The 15,540-nt window shown below is 47.7% G+C and overlaps 1 protein-coding gene across 1 annotated transcript in view; it reads right to left on the bottom strand.

Annotated features, from left to right (window-relative positions):
• The window catches only part of LOC311513398 (G protein-coupled receptor kinase 5-like), a 62,185-nt gene extending 50,645 nt beyond the window's left edge, over positions 1 to 11,540 (bottom strand). The window contains exon 1 of the mRNA XM_084615212.1: positions 11,205 to 11,540. Coding sequence (XP_084471338.1) covers positions 11,205 to 11,256 — 52 coding nt within the window. The 5' untranslated portion in view covers positions 11,257 to 11,540. The remainder of the gene's footprint in view (positions 1 to 11,204) is intronic.
• Positions 11,541 to 15,540: the final 4,000 nt, after the last annotated feature.

Below are 15,540 nucleotides of genomic sequence, written 5' to 3'. Positions count from 1 at the left end.
GACCAAGCCAAGGACCAAGCTACAAAACATGAAGGGAACGTTCTCCAAGGAAAATTCTCATGGATGGGTGTCCACTAAAGCCAGCTGAGGGGAGAGGGGCTGGTCAGAAGAGGCAGCGGGGCTGCGGTTTGTTGTAGCAAACGGCAGCAAAACAGCCAGAAAATTTACTGCTCCCTAACGATGATGTTTTCCTTTCGGGTAATCCCAGGGCAGTGGGCTCTTCTGAAAGCAGTACAGCAGCGATCACACAGTTCGAAAGGGCACGACTCACTGAAAATGAACCAACAAACCAACCAAACCCATGCAGCCCCCATTTGCTCTTTCCTGGCAAGCCCACGCCAGACCAGCTCAACACACAAGTCAGACCCCGCCCTCGGATGGGAATATTAAAGCAGCACTCCTTCTGCTTCTTACTGCACCAGGGATCAAGCGCCTGCCGTTGGAAATGAGCTGACAAGTCGGTGACTCATGACACAGAAGAGAATCCAATTCACTGCCCACTCCCAAAGCATGAGTGACTTCTGCAGGGCTAAGGTGGCCAGACCGTGTTTGCGTGGATGCAGCCGCGGATAGGACTGAGTGTACCCACAGAGCAGATGGGAGCAGGGAGGTGGCACACTCTTGACTGCGGCGCATGGAGTCTATGTTCGCTCTCTAATTGGAACATGTGGGGACTGTGCAAGCAACATCTGATAACCCCTTGTTCAATGGCAGCTGCTAGGCAGTCCTACTCGAACACACTCAAAGCTGGCAGCCACAGGACCCGAAGGAGCTGGGGCAGACCCATGGCTGGCATAGAGCAGAGAAGCGCCATTGGCTTCCAGCAGCTGGCCCTAGATTTCATGTATTAAAAAGAAATTACTTCATTTGAAGGGTCTCAGAAACTCCCCCAAACCAGAAACCCATCCGATCCCCTGCCAATCAGACCTGTGAAATCAGAAAAGCTGTTGAATGTAAACTAAAACTGTCCTCCTAGGAAAGAAGCCCACGTACCAAATGGCAAGACATAAGCATTTGGGTGTCTGTTACACCAATAAACCTGTTCAGAGATAAACCCCCGGCCTCCACCTGTGCTACCCTGCGCTGTCACAGAACTGCATGCAGGGAGCTGTCACTCCGACATCTGCTCTCAGGCTTTTCACAGGACCACACGCCAGGAAGCTCTTCAGAGACAGACCCCCCCCCAGTAATGCCAGCTGTTTTAGACTGATTTCTAACAGGAGTCCAAGGGACTTAGGCACCAAATGCAACTGAACAGCCCTTATTTTCAGATGAGGTGTAAAAGCCGCAGAGCGAAGTAGTGCACATGTTGAAATGGGGCTTTTCATGTCACAGGAAACCCTCCACGAAACCTTTTCATCTCACACAAAACCCTCCACGAACTTGTGCTCTCCCCAGTGACCGCCCACCCACTGCTGAAATGGAGCCACCCGTGGAGCGAAATGCAGCTTCTGCTTACCAACACCAACAACTAGCAGTAACGAACCCTCATGCCATGCAGGGATCTATAAGCTCCTTCCAAAGCTGGGTAAGGAAGGATCATTATCCCCACAGTAGGGAAGTTAAATGACCGACCCAAGTGAGTCAGGGGCAGAGCCAGGAATAGAACCCAGGAGTCCTGGCTCCAACCTCTCTAGAGAACATGGCCCCCTGGAAAAAAAATACCAAACCCAGGAATTCCACAGGGAGTCCAACTGCAGTTGGAATTTAGGTCGGCAGATGCACAGCAGCTGATTCCAGTTGAGAAGCGCTACTCACCTGGAGCTTTTCAAACAGCCAAAGTGCACATCCACTTGGAAACCTCACCCCTTCTAACTGCCTGGATGCCAGCCGTGACTCCCGACTAGGCCCATATGAGCCCAGCAGGCCTCTTGTGCAGTGGGCCGGGCATGGACTGGGACACAGGGGAGCTGGATTCTCGCTCCACCTCTGCCACTGAGCTGCTTGGGTGAGACACTTCCCCTCTCTGGACCTCTGTCTTCTCTCCCACCCTAAGCTCTTCAGGGCAGGGACTCTTACTCTGGGTTTGCATCAGCACCTGGCGCAATGGGACCCTGGTCTCCACTGGGGTCACCTGGCACTGCCATAGCACAAAGTGTTAGAAGAAAACAATAATTTGGAGATGATTGAGAATGCCACAAAACTGTATGGGACTGAGCTGGTAACTGATCCAAGATCTTTCTTACAACTACAATACCCACCTGCGGAAGTAAAGAAACAGATTGATAGAGCCAGAAGAGTTCCCAGAAGTTACCTACTACAGGACAGGCCTAACAAAGAAAATAACAGAACGCCACTAGCCATCACCTTCAGCCCCCAACTAAAACCCCTCCAACGCATTATTAAGGATCTACAACCTATCCTAAAGGATGACCCAACACTCTCACAAATCTTGGGAGACAGGCCAGTCCTTGCCTACAGACAGCCCCGCAACCTGAAGCAAATACTCACCAACAACCACATACCACACAACAGAACCACTAACCCAGGAACTTATCCTTGCAACAAAGCCCGTTGCCAACTGTACCCACATATCTATTCAGGGGACACCATCACAGGGCCTAATAACATCAGCCACACTATCAGAGGCTCGTTCACCTGCACATCCACCAATGTGATATATGCCATCATGTGCCAGCAATGCCCCTCTGCCATTTACATTGGTCAAACTGGACAGTCTCTACGTAAAAGAATAAATGGACACAAATCAGACGTCAAGAATTATAACATTCAAAAACCAGTCGGAGAACACTTCAATCTCTCTGGTCACGCAATCACAGACATGAAGGTCGCTATCTTAAAACAAAAAAACTTCAAATCCAGACTCCAGCGAGAAACTGCTGAATTGGAATTCATTTGCAAATTGGATACTATTAATTTAGGCTTAAATAGAGACTGGGAGTGGCTAAGTCATTATGCAAGGTAGCCTGTTTCCTCTTGTTTTTTCCTACCCCCCCCCCCCCGATGTTCTGGTTTAACTTGGATTTAAACTTGGAGAGTGGTCAGTTTGGATGAGCTATTACCAGCAGGAGAGTGAGTTTGTGTGTGTATGGGGGTGGGGGGGTGAGAAAACCTGGATTTGTGCTGGAAATGGCCCACCTTGATTATCATGCACATTGTAGGGAGAGGTTTCAGAGTAACAGCCGTGTTAGTCTGTATTCGCAAAAAGAAAAGGAGTACTTGTGGCACCTTAGAGACTAACCAATTTATTAGAGCATAAGCTTTCGTGAGCTACAGCTCACTTAAGCTTATGCTCTAATAAATTGGTTAGTCTCTAAGGTGCCACAAGTACTCCTTTTCTTATTGTAGGGAGAGTGGTCACTTTGGATGAGCTATTACCAGCAGGATAGTGAGTTTGTGTGTGTGGTTTTTGGGAGGGGGGTGAGAGAACCTGGATTTGTGCAGGAAATGGCCCAACTTGATCATCATGCACATTGTGTAGAGAGTTGTCACTTTGGATGGGCTATCACCAGCAGGAGAGTGAATTTGTGTGTGTGGGGGGGTGGAGGGCGAGAAAACCTGGATTTGTGCTGGAAATGGCCCAACTTGATGATCACTTTAGATAAGCTATTACCAGCAGGACAGTGGGGTGGGAGGAGGTATTGTTTCATATTCTCTGTGTGTATATAAAGTCTGCTGCAGTTTCCACGGTATGCATCCGATGAAGAGAGCTGTAGCTCATGAAAGCTTATGCTCAAATAAATTGGTTAGTCTCTAAGGTGCCACAAGTACTCCTTTTCTTTTTGATCCAAGATCATCCTAGTATCTGATGTCCAATCAGAGCTCCTCTTCCCATCCTAAGACTCCCTTAATTTCTGCTTTGCATGCAGCCTGGCTCTCAAAACTCCACCAATGAACAGTCTCAGAGGAGTTCTAGTGTATGGAGATTGTATGTTAACTTTTCCTGGTAGTTCCAATCCCACATAATTACAGGATGGGCAGAGGCCTGGAGCCAGGCAGATCCAGATCTGTCACACTGTTGTAAATCCAGAGTAACTTCACAGAAGTCAGTGAAGTTCCTCCTGGACAGCAGTGATCAGAATCTGGCCCTTATCCTTGTAACATTTGCCTGTGGTGAGCAGGTGTTACTCCCTTCATCTCCAGGATGTCAGACAGAAAGAAAAAAAGAATCACCTAGTTATTCATGGGGCTACCAAAACTAGGCTCCAAGCCTGATCCCAGTGTGACACTGAGTGACCATCTAGGTAAAATACACAGCCCCAGTCACTCTAAAACACTCTCACAAATATTGGCTTCGCTTGGCTTCACACAGGCTTGCAGTTGCTTCTTCAACCACTTTCTTAGACCCAGAAAGAGCATCACTGTTAGTTACAATAGCTCCCTTTGAATCAAGCAGAGTAATACCCTCTTTGTTAAATACAAGTCTGTTCCCTGAAATGCTCTTTGCTCACTTAAACGAGGTGTAGGTCCCTACTAAGAAGCTGTCTGCAGCAATTATTACCCTCTTCCCTGCCCCAGTTGCCAGCAAACCACGCTGCTAGTCCATGGCCACCTTGGCTTTAAAGTAAAGGAGTACTTGTGGCACCTTAGAGACTAACAAATTTATTTGAGCATAAGCTTTCGTGAGCTACAGCTCACTTCATTGGAGCTGTAGCTCACAAAAGCTTATGCTCAAATAAATTTGTTAGTCTCTAAGGTGCCACAAGTCCTCCTTTTCTTTTTGCGAATACAGACTAACACGGCTGCTACTCTGAAACCTGGCTTTAAGGTGTTTTTCTTTTCCTGTTTGGTTTTTAACCTTTAAAATATCAGGAGAGAGAAAGAAAACACCACCACCTAGCTCTGACAGCACATTTAGTCAGTAGATCTCAAAGGAGTTTACAAAAGGAGATCAGTTTCATTATCCCCATTTTACAGATGGGGAAAGAGAGAGTGAAGTGACATGGGTTACCCAGCAGGCCAGTGGCAGAGGCACCCAAGTCTCTTGAGTCACAGTTCAGGGCTCTATTTATTAGGCCATACTGCTTGGCTCACTGGAGGGATTTGTTGTGGGTTTCAGAGGACTTATGTTATGAGCTCTCACACTAACTGAAGGCCAGCAGTGTTAAATCATAGCAAAGAGTTCCTTTCTCCAACATGTTGATAAGTCATTGAAGTTAAATATGTACTAAAATATGTCTGAAGCAAGCCAACAAATCCTTTCCTCTCCCCATTGCTCAATTTCCATGCTTGGCTCTTGCAATGGTCTCCTTTCATTAAGTCTCACCACCAGTCTTCCCATCTAGATGGGACCTGAATTTCTAATGTGGAAAAAAAAAAACCCCACGCATGCAAAGCAAAAAACCAGACCCATCTTCCAGCCTTCCTTCTCCACCATAAAGCAGCTAAAAAAAGACACAAAGCCCATTTTTAAATCCCTAGTTTGTAACGTCTTTAAAAAGGGCCTAAAATGACCACGTTTCCCCTTCAGCACCAGCTCTCTACAAATCTCTCACCCTCCTGTTATGCACCACAATCTGTTGGGGGCAGTGGGACCTTAATTCATTTCCCAACCCCCTACAAACCACACACATCAGGGAAATTACCTTTCACTTTAGAACACACACACACACACACACGGCCAGAGAGAAATCATTAACTCAGCAACTGCTTACCAGGTTTGTCTATTTTTGTCCATTTTACAAAGTGTAAAATTAGCAACTTCCTTGTCACCTGACCTACCTGTCACCACTTCAGCTATTCACCCCCAGCATTAATGTCCATTAAGCTGCAGGGGAGAGAGAGAAGCTAGCTGTAAAGCAGGAAGATTTTTGGGGAGGGAGTTAGCCAACAGGCCCTCTCTGCACACAGGTTCCCAGGACTGCCCATGTGGATTCAGCAAACTGCGGACAAAGTTGTCCCCCCCCCCCAGATGTTAAAGTTTGAGTTATGCCAGAGAAATCACCTGTGAACTGTTGTTTTGTAACAATGGCTTTTGCGTATCTAATTAACAGCTTCTAAACACTCTAGTCAAGCTAAAGCCAGCGTACTTAAGCATGCGCGAACCTGGCTGTGACTAACACTAGGGGGGAGACTTCAGGCCATGTCTACATGGGAGGTACATGGTGTAACTTAGCTTTTTCCAGCAGAAGCTGCCCTGAGCCCACCCACAAATTGTCTTGTTTGTGGTTTATCTTGTGCCTCATACCATAATTGTTAAACCTCTTTAGAAGCAGCTTCGCTGTTTCAGTAGGTGTCCTACTGGTGGAAGGTTTGCGTGGATGCATCCTCATGCCTATTTGCCCACACCGCGTCATTGAGTCCTCCCACTGCTATCCCACGCTGCACTGCTTCACACCTGAACTGGCCCATCTAGTGACCCTGGGCCAGATGTTCCCACTGTTTAAATGCTGCAGGTACACCCCTATGAGCATCAATTTGCAACTCAAGCTCATGGCAAGTACATAGATTCATAGTCTATTACGTCACTCACGCTCCATACTTCCTCATGTCACACAGTCTTCTAAGCCATCCCCCATTTAGGGGCCAGTTGAAGGCACAAAGACACAGACCTTGCCCACACTGGGATTCGCCCAGATGTCAGCCGCTAGTGCAGACAGGCAAAGCGCCGCTATCCTGCAATTACTGGCACCATTGACCCTAGCTCCCAGCAGGGGCGCGCACCAGAGAAGCTACAGCAGTGGTTGGAATATGGACAGATGCCCGGTGCAATCTCAGGATTTTAAGAAGGGCCGGGCTCATGGTTTGTGAACGCTTGAGGTTGGGAATACCGCTGACAGCGCAAAGGGCCCTGAAAGTGCAGTGAAGTCCCAGCAGCCTGTGAGAGTGGTGTAAAGGGGCCCTAGCGTATGAGGATCCCGCCCAACCGGATTCACTGAAGGTGGCTGAGGGCACTGGCTTTGGGGAGGGGAGTCAGGAAATTCTGGCTCCTGAACCACACGGCCTCTAAAGACTCCACTGGGAACACCGATGGCACCAGGAAAGCACTCCCAGATCCCTAAACCCTCCGGAGTTTGCAGCCTCTCCTTTAGCACAGGTCACTGTTGATCAGTAACCATTTGGCAGACCGAAACGTCCGTTCCAGCTGCACTCCAACCAGCTTGACATACACACAGCTCTATCTGCCCTGGGCCAGGATGAGGCCTTGCCCACAGACTCTGGCCTGGCCACACACCTTCAAGTGCCATGGTCCCCATGGGGAGGAGTGCACGAGCTAGATCAAAGGCCCTGCATGCCAGAATTGGCAGGGGCAGTCAGGTCACTGCGGATTCACCCCCAGTGATGCCCTCTTTGACAGGCCACTCACAGCAACCAACACGTAGCCAGTTCCCCAGAAGGAGCCCAAGGGACTAACCTGGCTTTTACAGGTAACGGGCCTAGTCATCCCACCACAGCAAGAAGCTTAAACAGAAACAGGATCAGGCATCGTGTGTCCACAGAGCAGAATCCCTTTGACCAACACTGGGGCAGAAGGCAGCAGCTGTTTTCTCTCCTAGTGCCCAGCACAGCAGCTCCAGACCAGACTCCTACCGCCGGCTGGAAGAGCAGGAGTGGGGACGTATAGGGAGGCAGAATATCCTTGTCTAATTGGCCAGGGCTCCAGGGTTAACACCTCCGCATGATCGCTAATGGCTGCCCGCAGGCAGGACCTTGACTCTGCCTCGCACCCATGCTTCAGTCCCCCCGCAGCGCATACAGAAGTGTTTTTCTGGCCCTGAGACAAGGCTCCCCCAATGCCGCCCTTGGGGCAGTCAATTGCCACTGAGGCAGAGGGGTTTTCGCACAGTTGCCGTTTTAATGTGTTCGCTGTGAAGACACTAGCTGCTGCTTTATAGTCCTGGAACCAGCAGCTCAGCCTGGAGCAAGGACTCCATCCGAGTCCGCAGCAAATACACAATGGAAAAAAGCCCTGCAAAGAGAGCACCCAACACCTTGCTAAACACACTTCCTGGCCTTTTCCATGGGATATTGACCAAGTCCCAGCACTTAAAGGAGACTCAGGATTCCAGAAACACAGGCACGTATTTCAGTACAGGGTTAAACTCCAGTGCATTTTATGGCAGCAGGGATATTTCTGCAATGACATTTGGATCAAGTATTTCCAGGTGTCATGCTGGCTGGCATGCAGAAGGGAGAGGCAAAGTCAGAGACCTAAACCATCTCTGCCACGCTTACACTAGCCCGAAGCTGTAGGACCAGTTATTTACCCCTAGGCTCACCCCAACCTCAAATATACAGGAGTCACAAGCCTGAGAAAAATAAATCCCTCCTGTGACCCTTTTCATGCCTCAGAAGCCAGACTTGAGCTCAGATCCACCTCTGAAGACTTTCAAAGCTGCATTTGGACTCCCAGCGCCTGTTTCAATTAAATGGGATCTTGGCATCTGAATCCCCTAAGCATCTTTGAAAGACCCAGTCCAGATACTTTTATCCACAATAAGCCCATTGGAATAGATCATGACCTAGGGTGTGCAGGGGATTTGAACATTACAATGGCCCAGATCTGCTTGGCAATTGAGACACTTTTGCCATGAGCTAGCTACAGTAATGTCCTGAATGCATCCGATGAAGTGAGCTGTAGCTCACGAAAGCTTATGTTCAAATAAACTGATTCGTCTCTAAGGTGCCACAAGTCCTCCTGTTCTTTCTACTGTACACTGGTGCTGCTCCTTAGTGGCACGAACTGTTCGCTGCTTTGATGTGCAGCAGCAGCAGCTCATTCGTGCAAATCATTCCTGAAGGATTCCAGTAGCTCAGGTTTCCAGCCTTGGAAGACTGGGAATTGGAAAAAGTAGACTCTGGAGATGTCCAAGGTCAGAATGCATGAGGGGACCCCGCACCCACCCCACCCAGGATGAAAAATCAGGGAAAGTAACCGTTATCAAGCCTGAAAGGAAATCGCCTCACTGCACTTGAATAGCAGGACTGGCAGTTGAGTTACTTTCCTGCCTCCATCAGAGAACAGCTTGTCATCATCTTGGGCTGAAATTAACACACTATTTCTGTCTGAGCTTTTATAGTTGCTCTGCCTCCCATTAAAACTGTCTGTGTTTCTGATACTAGTAATTTACAAGCTACGCATTCCTGCCTGGTGTTCACCTGCCTAACAATGAGCTTCCTCGGAGGAAAGAAATAAGCAGAGAGTCTGAGCTACAGTGCTCTGGTGAAGCCAACTCACACCAGCTCAACTTTGACTTGAGTTAGCATGGGCCAAAAGGAGCTTTCATCGGACATCCGATGGCTTAAGTGAAAAGAGCCGAGGAGCTTAGTTCAGTAGACAGGTGCCCACACGAGTAGCTAGGCAGCTCACCAAGCACACACGCCTATGAATGCGGGTCTTGGCTGGAAGGCAAAGGGCTAAATGAGCCACAGAGTCTGAACTCTCTTCTGTAGAGATGGTTCTCCCAAGCTCCAGGCTGAGGCACAATTAGCAAGCAAGCAAGCCAGTTGGTGAATACAAATATAGGAGTGTGTGGCAAGCAGTTCTCCCACTGTTCTCCCACACTGCGTTCACTGATAAGAGAGGGTTCCCTTCAGAAGAATGTGCCTTCCAATAAATACTAGCTTGCTGTGGGATCATCCTGAAAGCAAGATATTTCCCCCAGTCACTTTAAGGGAATTCATTATTTCACAGGTGTCAGAGTAGCAGCTGTGTTAGTCTGTATTCTCAAAAAGCAAAGGAGTGCGTGCATCCGATGAAGTGGGCTGTAGCTCACAAAAGCTTATGCTCAAATAAATTGGTTAGTCTCTAAGGTGCCACTAGTCCTCCTTTTCATTATTTCAAGTCACTCTAAGCTCCTGTTTGCTTTTCAGTTATGAAAGCTTAGGAACATAGAGTAAAATTTTCAAGTGATTTAGGAACATAAGTCCCATTTTTAAAAGTGATGTAGGCACTTAGGAGCCTGAGGCCAGGTCTGCAGGACAGACGGTTGCTGGCATAGCTACCCTGGTTAGGGGTGTGATGCAGTGCAATTTGTGACTGGCATACCTGAACTAGGAGCATTTTCCAGCACAGATGTAGTTACATCAGCAAAACTGCACTTTTGCTAGAACAGGATATTTCGCTCAAGAAGTCTGGAATAAGCTATGCTGGCAAAGCGCAAAACAACCTTGGTATAAACCGTGTCCTCACTAGCAGCACTTTGCCAGTATAGCCTAGGTAGCTACACCAGCAAAGCGGTGTAGAACCGGCCAAAGTCTCAATGAAAGGCAAGAGAACTGGCTGCTAACTCCCTGTTTCCCTTCTGGAAATGGGACTTTGATGCCTTTGAAAATTTCACCTCCAACAGTATCCCTCTGCATTTCCCGTAATTTACCACACTGAACAATCAGCAGCCACTTTACATTAAGGGTTTAAGGATAAGGAAGGTCAAACCGTTTTTGTGGTGCAATGGGTGAAAATAAAGAGAAGCTATCTCCCACTACACCACGCCTGGTTAAAATGTACCACAACCAGAATTTCTGCTGTGATGTCTACAGCACAGTCACACAAAATATACCACACTACACCAGGTCAGCAGCATGACCACTTTTCCCTAGCATAATAAATTAGATCAAATCTCATGAAACAGACCATCTGTAGAATATCAATGAAAGGTCAGGTATAACACACAGTCTTGGGATTCTCTTGCAACACAGCATTAGCTTTCTGTGGTAAACAAAAGTCACAACATGCTTTCTATGTTTTTCCTTATCTGCTTGTCAGAGTTTTGCATCAGACAGAGCAGCAAACATGCATTTCATGCTTCCTGTTCAAAGACAGAGCCAGAGTCCAATTCTTAGCTCACACAAGAAAATCACATTGCAGTTCAGAGGTGCAGGGGAGATGCAAAATTTCCATCCCCAGGCCATAGTCATTGCAGAGAAAACTTTACACAAAAACCAAAAGCCTGGTTTTCAAACGTTTGCTCTGTATATAGTAGGTGAAAACACCAGGGGATGTTTTGTAAATGGAGCTATAAATGCTAAATATTGGTATTATAAAGCATCTTGTGGAACTACTGAGGAAACCCACTAAACCCCAGTTTCCAGGTCTGTTTCCTACAGCTGCATTTAAGGTTACAAAATATCCTGTTCTCACCCCTGCGGGCAGTTTGCTTTCACTCAGTAAAATCAAGAGAGCGGCAACAAAGCAGCAGATGCTTCACTCCCTGTTCCCAATTTCCTTCTGTTAGTCACGGTGTCAAGGCATGTTCAGAGACACTCAGATCATACACCCAAAATGACCCAAGTTATTCTCTTACCTTCTCTGGCTTTCAGCAGGACTGTGTTGGCCACAATATTCTCCAGCTCCATAGTGATCCAGATTTGGATATGTTGCCGGAGGAAGAAGAGGAAAGAGATGGAAAAAGGAAGGAGTAGCTGTGTCCTCGAGAACAGTCTACGAGGTGGCTAAACCCCCAAAATCTGAATGTAGCAATCACCCCAAACAAAATCAAAACCCTCCCGTCTTCTTCTAGAAGAGTCACTCGGAGTCGCAGAGGCCAGGATCTGGAGTCTTTGGTGGTAAAGAGTCAGCAGCACAAACCCAAAACGAGGAAAGGATCCTTCCTAGAACGACTGCAATCCAGGATACAGGACTCCCCGCGGCTCCTTCCCCTCCACCTCCTCCCCAGCCCCCCCCCCCACCCCCCGCACCCCAGGAACTAGATCTCCGGCTCGTGAGAACAGCCCCTTGCACGGATTTTGGGGGCACTGGGGTCATCAACGCTGGGGGGAAAAACACCTCCCACCCCCACGCACCATACCCAGGGGAGGATGCTGGGTTCAGTCCCTTGAGTCCAGGGCAGGTTAGGGGCTCAGGATCCCCCCCACCCCCAGTGTAAATCCAGCGCCCCACGAAGGGGAAGGAGAAGACTGGTATCCTCTATCCCCCAGCAGCAGCAGGAAATAGCATGGAATAGAACAGACTATAGCAATCTGAAACTGACTGGCTACAAAACGTTCCATGGGGGCGGGGCTTAGTGCAGCTGACGTTCCATAGGGCGGGACCAGATGGTCAACGCACTAGGATTTATGTAACTCCCCCATTCCCCCCCCAAGAAAAATAAAGCCTGGAATCACAAATGCATCCTGGGTAACGTAGTTCAACCACCACCTCCCCTTATTTGCACTTTTGAATCCCTAGTGCTGTGATTTATGATGGGGATAAGACAGCAATCTCTCCCCCCCACACAGCTTGCTAACCACCCCAGGCTGGGAATGGCTTTTCCCCTCTGCTACCTTTATCTGTGGTTTGCATACAGGAAGGATGACCCCATTCCAGCCAGGACTGGCTATCCCAGTACGGCGGGTGAGGTGAGGTCCCAGCTGTACTGGACACAGCACTGGAGTGTGGCTAGGGACTGGCTGTGCACACCATACCATGTCACCTGACAACTTACTTGGGTGGGCCCACAATCTTCTCACCCAGCCTTGCCAGATCAGTTCCTCACATCTAAGGCAGACCATTTTGAAAGGGTTCTTTAGGCTGGGTGCTGTGCAATGCCGGGCACTCCCATTTGTACCAACAAGGCCAGAGTGTGGCATGCCCTCACAGCAAGAGAATGGACAGCACTCCCCTGTAATTAATAGAGGTTAAGTCCATTAATGGCTATTAGCCAGAATGGGTAAGGAATGGTGTCCCTAGCCTCTGTTTGTCAGAGGGTGGAGATGGATGGCAGGAGAGAGATCATTTGATCATTAGGTTCACTCCCTAATGGGGCACCTGGCATTGGCCACTGTCAGCAGACAGGATGCTGGGCTGGATGGACCGTTGGTCTGAACTAGTATGGCCATTCTTATGTTCTTATACTACTATGGGGAAGTTTCTGTTTGTTTTAATGAAGGCAGCTGGACACACAGACAGGCCTAGCGGCTTTGCCACGTTCCCTAGCTCTCAGCCTAACCCAGCTGGTGCTGCCTACGCTTCTCAAACTGGCTCAGCATAAATGGGGGATTTTAGGCAGCATGGAAAAGGCTGCACACACTACCAGGGACATGCTGTTCACCTCCACAGGCAGCTTTATGGTCTTCGCTTGTCCTCTGGCACCACAAAAGCCAAACCAGGCCCACTGAGCCAGGCTTGCTGGCCCAAGAGGATGTAAACAGGACTGACAGGGGGAAGGGAAGAGAATTAATGCTAAATAGGAAGGTTTTGTACTAGTGAAATATATAGAGTGCCATGAAGAAACAGAGGCAGCAGTGTGAGGCATAGGTGCCTGGGATAGAGGATTTACTTGGGCTTCTCCATCTTCATTGCCTATGACCCCAGGAATCTCACACACAAGATTTGGCAGAAAGGGGTTTGATATGCTCATAAGAGCTCATTTCAAAACCTGCCTATTAAAGAGCCCATGGCATTTTTCACAGGACTCGAGGTGTTAAATCCTGGCTTCTGGGTCAAACTGTAATAGCAACTCTTTGGACCTCAGAAGGATGGTGTTAGCCACAGTTACAGAGCTATTTTTATTCCCAAAGTGCACCTGAATTCTAGAGCCTCCTTGTAGGTGATATCTGACAAACAAATTACATGTAAAGTGAATTCAATAAGAACCAAATTTAATTTAAGCACACTGTTAATTTGTTCCCATGGAACTGGAAAGGACACTTGCAACTTAAAAAGATATTACATAACCTAAAGCCTTGTGCATTTGAGAAAGTGTTTTGGGTATAACATCAGGTATGAATCTAAACCAATATAGTTGTACCAGTCCGGACACTTCTAATTTTGAAATAAGAGTGCCTCTTTTCACCTTGCTTGGGAAGAGGTTTAATCTATACAGAAAAACCACTCTTCTACCAGAATAAGGTGGGGAGTTATACCAGTATAATCCACGTAGATGAAGCATAAATCCACAGAAATGTTTCCACAATGTATTCCAAACAAAACAGCTATTTATTTGAAAACATTTCCCTGCAGTATTTGAGATCTAAGCCCAGCAGGACTACAGAACATCCAAACAAAACCTACTTCATGGATTTTTCCTTGGCCAAGATGACAGAATTGCAATAAAATAACCCCCAGCGGGTGTGACAACCACATGATTTTTTGAATTCTCACTGTTCACCATCCAGGTGGATTAGTAACACAAGTAAAGAAATGTATCAAATGCCAGAATTTGCCTCATCCTTTCTTACATTTTCTTCCTCCTCAGTGCACGAAGGCCTGGAGTGCCACAGAATAACTGAGCATCTACAAAACAGGAGGAAAATGGCCCTTAGCACTCTGCAAAGCAGGAGCTGTGTTATGCCCAAGGAAAGCAACGGTTAGACCCTACTGGAGGAAAAAAGGCTACTTCCTCTTTGTAGAATTGTTTCCAGTTACAGGAACGTCACAGGCTGCCAACCGATTAGGCTGTAGAACTCACTGAAAGTCTCCAAAACTGGAAGAACTGTTTCCCACTGGTTAAGCATGGTTTATAATTGATGCAGTCCCTGTTCAGTTTGTGTATGGTTCATAGCTTATGGTACAGGGCGGCCCCAGTAGTGCTGCCCAAGCTCTGAGCTGTAAAGAAAATGTTTATTGTTTTAAAAGGAATTGCATTTGCTTAAGTAATTTGTACCTTTAATGTCACCAGCCTCTCCCATACCTACTATTTTTCCTAGAGCATTTGCACAGGTTGGACAGTAGCCACGGAGAGTGGTTCAGGTGTAATCTATACAGGTTGATAAGGTTGAACACCTGATGCTGCTGGATTGTTCTAGCATGAGCACTGGGAGAGAGGCACAGAGTGGCAACTACTGTAACTCTCACGGCCAATCTGATTTTAACATGATACCATGAAGTCCTCTCACAGGAATCTCTGTGCACAGTGCCCACACAGTTCTCAGGGAAGGGGATGAGAATCAGTTTGCATCACACATTTACCTCCATGAAAAATAAGTCTCCGAGCTCTAATGTCCCTCCAGAGGAAGAGCACATAAGGCTCTGAGAAGCAGCTCAAGGGGGAGGCAAGAACTGCTCATTTCACTGCACCAGAAGCTGGTTTTACCTTTGTGGAGATCACAGTGAAGAGCCTTACAAGCTGCCCCCAGCAAAACCTTACTCTTGCTGTCAAGTTACCATTTGCTGCAGGGTGGATGAGGCCTTGTAACATCACAGACATGCTGAGTGATACAGCCCAAGATATCTAAGAGCATCCTGGCCAATTCAGCATCAAGACAGATGTCCTTTCTGCCACTGCGAGCCCATTCTACTGCCTGCTCTGGGCACACCTGGGCAGTTCAGCACAGGAGCAGCAGGTGTGTATCATGAGTAGCAAAACCTAGTCCAGTTTCTTGTTAAGAGGAAAAAAGTATGGTGGACCCTGCGGAGCCAGGTTAGAGGGAGCTAATGGAGAGAGTTAGTGGATTCCTTGTCTTGTCTGTTACACTATCTGCTTTAATGACAAAAGGATGGTTCATACTTGCAAGGGCACAGTCAGTGACAAGGAGGGTTAGCTGGACAGCCACTGGAGTCACTTGTCCACTAATACTGTAGGATCAGACACATTTATGCTACCACCAGCCATCCACCTGACTACAGTGAAAGCAGACTCCTGCTCTTCCCTCTAGAAATACAGACAGCAACAGGCTCCAGCCTTCTGCCCATAACCAGGA

Source organism: Lepidochelys olivacea, assembly GCF_965140295.1.
Source record: "Lepidochelys olivacea isolate rLepOli2 genome assembly, chromosome: 26".
NCBI classification, from domain to species: Eukaryota; Metazoa; Chordata; order Testudines; family Cheloniidae; genus Lepidochelys; species Lepidochelys olivacea.
This window is presented reverse-complemented; position numbering and strand designations above follow the sequence as displayed.